This window comes from Sinocyclocheilus grahami, unplaced genomic scaffold (assembly GCF_001515645.1).
Source record: "Sinocyclocheilus grahami isolate Dianchi unplaced genomic scaffold, SAMN03320097.WGS_v1.1 scaffold205.1, whole genome shotgun sequence".
Taxonomy (NCBI): domain Eukaryota; kingdom Metazoa; phylum Chordata; class Actinopteri; order Cypriniformes; family Cyprinidae; genus Sinocyclocheilus; species Sinocyclocheilus grahami.
Window position 1 is genome coordinate 664815 of NW_015505384.1, and position 8002 is coordinate 672816.

Consider the following 8002-nt stretch of genomic DNA (forward strand, 5'->3'; position numbering starts at 1 on the left):
ATATATATATATATATATATATATATATATATATATATATAAAATATATGAAATAAAAAATGATTTAATAAATATGTGAAAAAATATGTGTTTTCAAAATCAAACAACTTTCTTTTCTTTTTCCTGATTTAAGTAAGATTTTGAATCCCAGATTTTCATTGTGAGGTCAGACTTGTTCCTTGTTATCATTTAGCTATTTCTTGTGTTGTTTTGCAGGGAATTCACGAGTTCCTCCTCCATATGGATACAGAGCATTAGGATGCTCACTTCTGTGAGTTGATGCCATCAATAGTGCGAATGATTCTTTCGTTCAACTCCTCTTCAAATCTCTTTTTCTGTGATTTTGTTCTGAAAGGGAAGAAAAAAGAGGGCGAGAGACTAACCAACCATGGAAATGGAAGTGAGGTCAGTGTGAAGGTTCTGAAAGGTTATTCACTTGAATTTAGATTTTTTTTGTTAGACTTTTTTTTGTTATATAAAGCAATGAACAGTAAAAAAACCCCAGACCTTTCAGACCTTTGTTGAAAGTTGTACTGCCCTAATGGCACATCCTGTAAGAAAAAAAATGGAACAAATGTAATTAATAGAGCACTATTAAATGCTTCCAGCAAAACTAGTCCTGATGACTGTAATCACGATGACTGTATTTTTTGCATGTGTGCTCAGGTTGACTCACGTGTGTGTTGATCTTGCCGTTCTCGTTGGTCATGCTGTCTCGATGGTGGAGGTTAGCAAACGGTTTGGCTGCTCCCCAGGACTCAAGGTACTGTGTCATGCGGACAGATGCCCTCATCTTGACCCCATCCAGAGTGGTGCGAAGACGAGCAGGTAGCGGGGGACTCCGTTTTTCTACCTACGCATGAAGTACAACCATAGCATGAAGTACAAGTCTAAATAGGCTAGAGGTGTTACGGCACAGAAATCCCCAAAAATCGGACAAGAATATGTAGTGGTTTTGTAATACATTTTTTATTCAAGTGCATTAAGTGATCTGATACTGATTTTCAGTAAATGTTTGTATACTATGGATCCTAAACAATTGTGGTACTGTGTCAAGTCTGTATGGTCTACTTTTTACAGCAACTTGACTCGTTGGAAGTCGGTCATTAGAATAAATAAAAAATTGCAAATTGGCATTAACTGAACAACAGGGTGATAAAAGAAAAGAGAACAACTAAACAAACAAGCAAAAGCCCTCCAAACTCAAATGCAGTCATCATAATGGCAGTGTGGAAGGAGTGGGTGTGCAGTGGGTTGTTCTGATAAGAGGGCCGAAAGGCTCAAACGGAACAGAAATAAATGTATGAGTCTCTTATGAGAAAAATGTGCTGCTTTTGTTACCTCGGGCAAAGCAAATGCATTGTTGAAAAGTAAATAAGGCACCGGATAAATAATAAAAATAAATAAATAAAAGAATAGGCATTGTTATTTGAATATATGGTGCCAGGCATTATGATATCTGTGGGCTGAAAAGCCCACACACATCTGAATGAATGGATATTCAGGAATCTTCTGGGTCTTGATGCCAGTTTCCTCGAACTTTGTGTTTTGATAAACACTCTCCCCAGGGCTGTGAAATATGACCACAAAGGCACGTTTGTGTAACCGCAAAGTCTAAATACGGGAATTATGCTAATTAGTGCTCAAGGTGAATTGAATGCAATGCTAATTTGAAAAGTAATTTAACTGCTTCAGTTGCATAACTAGACACATTATGATATGATTTATTAACATACATCATACAGCAGGTGTTTGTTCGGCTATGATTAATAATTTTCTGGGTAATAAACAGACATTTTTGTTTTTTATAATTATGTTATTTATTTAAAAATGGTTTTATTGTTTCCACAATAATTATTATCATAGCTGATGTTTGTTATAAACCCCTAACATGATTAGAGCCAGTAAAAAACCTCTAGCAAACACAAAGCAAGACAATGTAAATGTCTAGTTATTTATAAACGTGAAAGCTGGACTGCGTCATTTTTTACCTTCGGGTTGATGACTAGGTACGTGACGATGCCGTGCTCTTTCAGGTAAGAATCTCTGCTTTGTCCGTTGCCTGGCTCGACTTGATACGCTCCTTTCAAATGTTCCAGTGTCACAGAAGAGATGTGAACTCGTCTGGAGAGGAGCACACAACTATTACAGGCTGGCAAATGAAAGAACACTTCACAAAAACAGGTGTATTATGTGAGTATTTCACAAATGTTCCAATGCCCGCAGAGACAATAGTCGAGATATGAAAAATAAATGTAGTGCTTTGCGTTTCTGTTATTTTTTTGAGTTATTCAACGAACACTCATTAGTAGCACAAAAGCACATTCATTGTGCTATCAAAAAAGCATTTCTATTAACGTCAAGAACCCTCCACGAGCATAATAGCACTTATGGCAAATGTGAACATCATGAAATGGTGAAAAACAAAAGTCATATGCTGATCTTACCCAGGTACACCCCCCGCTTCCATGTGATTGGCCAGGGTGACGTCATGTGACCAAACATCATACTGCCATTTCTGGAGGCCGATCACGCCACAGAGAACATTCCCAGAGTGCACCCCAACACGCATGCTAATGTCAACCCCGGTAGCATCTCTCACCTTCCTGAAATAACAAGTAAAGTTTGCTCATTGTTTACTATTACTGTACATTTTAATAAAAAAAAATTTTTTGCCACAAGTGTAATTGAATATGTATTTATGAAATTCATTTGGATAAATTTGATTATTTAATCAGCATATTATAAATTGAATGATCTAATAAGCATGTAATTAATTTAAAATGTATTTTAATCAATTATCAGAATTAAAATGTATACAAAATATTCTTAAAAATATATATAAAAAATTTTTTATTACAAAGTTTTTAAAGAAAGGTATGTGAAGGCACAATTATATTTGTCTACTAAACTAATTGCAAGCATAAACCTTTAGATTGTGAATAAATCATGAGAAACATAAATTTGGATACTCTTGACGGATTTTATACAACTATTTTATGTAAATAAGGCAAGTTTTCTTCCAGTGTCATGAAAGATATTTCTTTTACAGCATGTACACACTTCAGGCTCTCCCTCCATTCTTTGAAATGATTGAAACAGCACCATATTTCACTGACACAACTCAGCTTAACACCAGAAATATTTATAGCAAAGTAAATATCAGAAGGTGCCAAGACTGCAGCGGTACGTGTTGGTTTATGAGGGAGTGTGTCTGGTGCCTCTGTATATATTCATTCAGCACACAGAACGTTTCATCTTGTGTTTTAGATAAGCTAGTTTGAATGTTAGCATGTCCCTGCTGCACAGAACAGTTTAGACCAGCAGGTTTTTTTGTTTTTTTTAATGCGGGCTGGTTTAAGCTAGTTTGGTGCTGGTCTAGGTTGTGGACCAGTATAAAATTGCTTAACCTGCTAAAAACAAATATATATATATATATATATATATATAATAAAATAAAAAGGTGCATGGCACCCCTGGAGGTGTGTGTGTTTCTGACAGATCATTTCAGTGAATCTGTCACACACCATTCTTATTTCTAGGAGCCCCTCAAACTGAGCTATGTTATGTTGGAAAATACACTGAAGGGTTCTCAATAACCCCCTAAAATCGATTTGTGTGTGTGTGTGAAAGAAAAAGATTGCAGTAGCGTAACGGAAAGCAAATGTGTGGCAGAAGAGCGGAAGAATGAAGAATGGGTGAGGAATCGTGAAAGGGACTGGAAAAAGGGGCTGCACTTTGAGCTGGAGAAAGGAGAATGTGTGGGTTTCAGCAACATCACACATCTGAGCCTCTTGAGTACGAGTGTTATTTCAGCCTCAGAGAGTAGTGCTTGAAAAGACAGACAACATGGGATAAAACAACACAGAAATGGTCCCTTGTAGATGATGAAAGGCCATAATGTGACAAACAGCTCATGTGTAGTGGTTTTCGGGCTTTTAAGCAGATCTAACTCTATGTGACTTTTTGTTCTAATGAAGAAATGGAAAATGGATAATGTGCAGCTGGTCATTATCTCAAAATAAATCCTGATAAGCACTGGCTTATGGGATGCCCAGCAGGTGTTCCGCAGGCTGGCAACCTTACGGCATTGTATGCCAATTATATTTAGGTTAAATTTGCCTATTAAGACCGAATTTTACATGGTGTTTGCACAGACATTTAAACAAGCACAGCTATGTAGGAAACTGAAATTTCCTGTGACAAAGGTCAATTATACAGTTTAGTGGTTATTATGCAAACATATTTCAGTGCAGATTGCTGTGATGGACCAATTATAATCTAGTTTGAGAAAGACAGCGTGCTCTTTTACTTGATAGCCTCACACATGTCCAGCCCCATCTTCACACAGTCCTTGGCGTGATCAGTCAGCGGGTCTGGCAGCCCTGACACACAGTAATAGCAGTCGCCCAGGATCTTGATCCGCATGCAGTCGTTATCCTGCATCAAACAAACCATCAAGGCAGCAGGTGTAGTAGACATTATATTGTGTACAGGAAAAAATATGAATATTATATCAATCATGAAAGCATGTCATTATTAGGAGAGACTGGGCCTAGGTGTCACTTTAAAGTTTGACAATTAAGTACTGGTTTCTCCTATGCCCGTTAGGCCATATAATACCTTGGCTATCTGGTCAAATTTGCCGAAGAGCTCATTGAGCATGTAAACAAGTTCTCCAGGTGAACAGTCACTGGCCAGACGTGTGAATCCAACAATGTCTGCATACAGAATGCTGTGGAAAATATTAAAATGTTCAAGAAAAAGAGAATTATGCAAACTGGTAAAGAGCATGAAATGATGCTTTTTGCAATAAATACACACCTTGCAAATAATTATTTTCTAAATAAGCATTTTTCTTGTTTTCCAGTATCGAAAAATCCTTAAAAATACAGCAGTGTAGACCAACAGCATCCGTGATACTGCTCTCATACAACAGTTTATGAAACTGAAAACTTCTACATACAATATTGGCAGTTATTTTGTCAATTTTTTCTCACTCAAAGGAAACAATTCTAAACAAAGCCACAGCAGAATCAACTGTTTTGTCAAAACTCAATCATAAAGACAGTCACTTGTTTTGTTCCTAAATGAATATGTATTTATATTTTTCAATGGTTTGTTGAGTGAATGATTCAATGACTCACTCATAAAGAGAGCAACTTGTTTTGTTCCTGAATGAATCTGTTTTTAAATGAACTGTTGAGTGAATGATTCAATGACTCACTCATAAAGAGAGCAACTTGTTTTGTTCCTGAATGAATCTGTTTTTAAATGAATTGTTGAGTGAATGATTCAATGACTCACTCATAAAGAGAGCAACTTGTTTTGTTCCTGAATGAATCTGTTTTTAAATGAATTGTTGAGTGAATGATTCAATGACTCACTCATAAAGATAGTTATTTGTTTTGTTCCTGAATGAATCTGTGTTTTTCAATGAACTGTTGAGTGAATGATTCAATGACTCACTCATAAAGACAGTTATTTGCTTTGTTTCTGAATGAATCTGTGTTTTTCAATGAATTGTTGAGTGAATGATTCAGTGACTCACTCATAAAGAGAGCAACTTGTTTGGTTCCTGAATTAATCTGTTTTTCAGTGAATTGTTGAGTGAATGATTCAATTACTCACTCATAAAGAGAGTTATTTGTTTTGTTCCTGGATGAATCTGTGTTTTTCAATTAATTGTTGAGTGAATGATTTAATGACATGTTCTTGAATAAACAGTGTTTTTTAATGAATTGTTTCAAATGATTCAATGACAAAATCAATCACTTGTTGTAAGAGTTTTTACCCAAAAAATCCTCACCACTAACACAGACTGACTATCTGTTTGAACACAGAAAATGACATGAGTGTGCCGCCTGCCCTGGAGATCCTCTGTGAAATCCATTGTGACTTAGAGATACAGAACATTATGTAGATGCCAAGAAAATATGATTTGCTTTTTCCTTCAGTCAGTTACAGTTACAGAGAGCAATATTGCTTCCAAAAACAGCAAATGACTTGTCCGTCAATGCAATGAACAAAACTACATTTGTGTTTCAACAGTTTGCCCTGAAGATTGTGTTTGTTTTTACTTTTTAGTAGAAGCAAACAAAAGTGTCTAGGCACTTTTAAATGAGAGCTACTTATATCTAGGTTGATGAATAGCTTGTTTTTGTGTGCAGACTGAAGGAGGGCAGGATGGTTTGACAGGATCTATTGAGGGTATGAGCAGGTGCAGAGAATAGGATAGGGTACAACGGGGCTAAAGGCCCACCTTAAGAAAAAATGTGACATTCATGCACCTAAAATGTATAATTGCAGAAAAAATATATACGTAGTATTGAACATTAATGGAGCAACAGATTTTGTGTCAAAATAAATCATTCAAGTTGTTTATTTTGTTTAAAAATTGTATAAATGTATGAGGTGGCAAGAGGGGCCTTTTACCCCACACACGGGGCAAAAGGCTCACCAGCATGGGGTAAAAGGCACACGGTATTGATACAAATTCTTCAGCTAAAATAAGGTTTTTTAAATCATGTCTAAGTTAATACTTGTTCAAAACAATCACTTTATTTTCTGCTTATTTTGAAAAATTAAAAAAACAATTTTTATCAATAAATATACTGTCATTAAAATGTTAATATAACAAATATATTTTAATATACAGAAACAAAATCGTTTTAATAAGTAAAGATTCTGAAAGTATTGAAGGAGATCCAATAATAATTGAATATATATTTAAAGTAGTAACAACAAATTATATTTTATTATATGATATGATTAATATCATGTTTTTAAAGGGGTCATATGATGCTATTTAAATTTTTCCTTTCTCTTTGGAGTGTTACAAGCTCTTGAAGACTAAAGTCTCAAATCCAAAGAGATAATCTTTATAAAAGTTAAGAGTCAACCACACCTACCTACGAGGCAGGCTCGTTCTAACACGCCCCACATGTCTACCTCACTATGTGGGAAGATTTGCATAACGGCGCCCAAATGTTCACGCAAAGAAAGAAGGCGTAACTTTTATTCTCGCTGTAGTACTGTTGCTGCCGCCGCCATGTCGTGAAGGCGCTGTGTGATTCGTTGTGAAAGCGAAACAGAAGGTAGCCCATCTGAATTAGGACATTTAGGCTATCCATCTAATAGTAGCCTACCAAAATCTTATTAACAGTAGAAGTAGAGTTGGTCCCATCAGGCTAATGTGACAGTCACGACTCATGCCGCTGTAAGGTTTTCTTTTTCTTTTGTTTTTGTTTTTCCTCGCGATCTTTACAACACGCATTACATTAGTATTTCATGGCACACTCGTTTTATGTGTATTTGGCGCCACCTATTGTTGTGGGTGTATTACGGACATGTCACAGTCTAGACCCTGAATATAAGACGACCGCGTTTTTTCATTTGTATTTCCAAGAAAAAAACATCGTCTTATATTCGGGACAATACGGTACTTAGTTTGGCGTTCCAAAAGAGGACACAACTAGAAATCAGTGGTAAAGTTGTATTTACAACACTGTTCCAGAACACTTCAACCCAAATATTCAGATGTGTGCAACACATTTTATGGAGGATTGTATTTCCTCTTTATTTAAGTTTTATGTTTACGCGGCGCGATGCAACACGTAAAAAGGCAGTATAAGTCATTATAATCTGTAATTATGTCCCCACTGGATGCAACAAATGCCTCGTTTATAATGGGTTTTAATGTTTTTGTCTCGTCGCTCCGGCTGGACAGGGCATCACTGTATGGTGAGGGGCGAAACATTTCCATCACACGCTTGAGGTATTCGGCCAATCACAATGCACTGGATAGCTGGCCAATCACAACGCACTGGATAGCTGGCCAATCACAACGCACTGGATAGCTGGCCAATCACAACGCACTGGATAGCTGGCCAATCACAACGCACTGGATAGCTGGCCAATCACAACGCACTGGATAGCTGGCCAATCACAACGCACTGGATAGCTGGCCAATCACAACGCACTGGATAGCTGGCCAATCACA

At 36.6% G+C, this 8002-nt stretch overlaps 1 protein-coding gene across 1 annotated transcript in view; it reads right to left on the bottom strand.

Moving 5' to 3' along the window:
• LOC107595616 (adenylate cyclase type 2-like) overlaps positions 1-8002 on the bottom strand; it is a 59274-nt gene that overhangs the window by 13567 nt on the left and 37705 nt on the right. Inside the window, exons 6-12 of the mRNA XM_016286081.1 lie at positions 4624-4735; positions 4313-4440; positions 2448-2606; positions 1992-2124; positions 677-853; positions 508-551; positions 268-348 (exon numbers count right to left, since the gene is read on the bottom strand). Coding sequence (XP_016141567.1) covers positions 268-348; positions 508-551; positions 677-853; positions 1992-2124; positions 2448-2606; positions 4313-4440; positions 4624-4735 — 834 coding nt within the window. The remainder of the gene's footprint in view (positions 1-267; positions 349-507; positions 552-676; positions 854-1991; positions 2125-2447; positions 2607-4312; positions 4441-4623; positions 4736-8002) is intronic.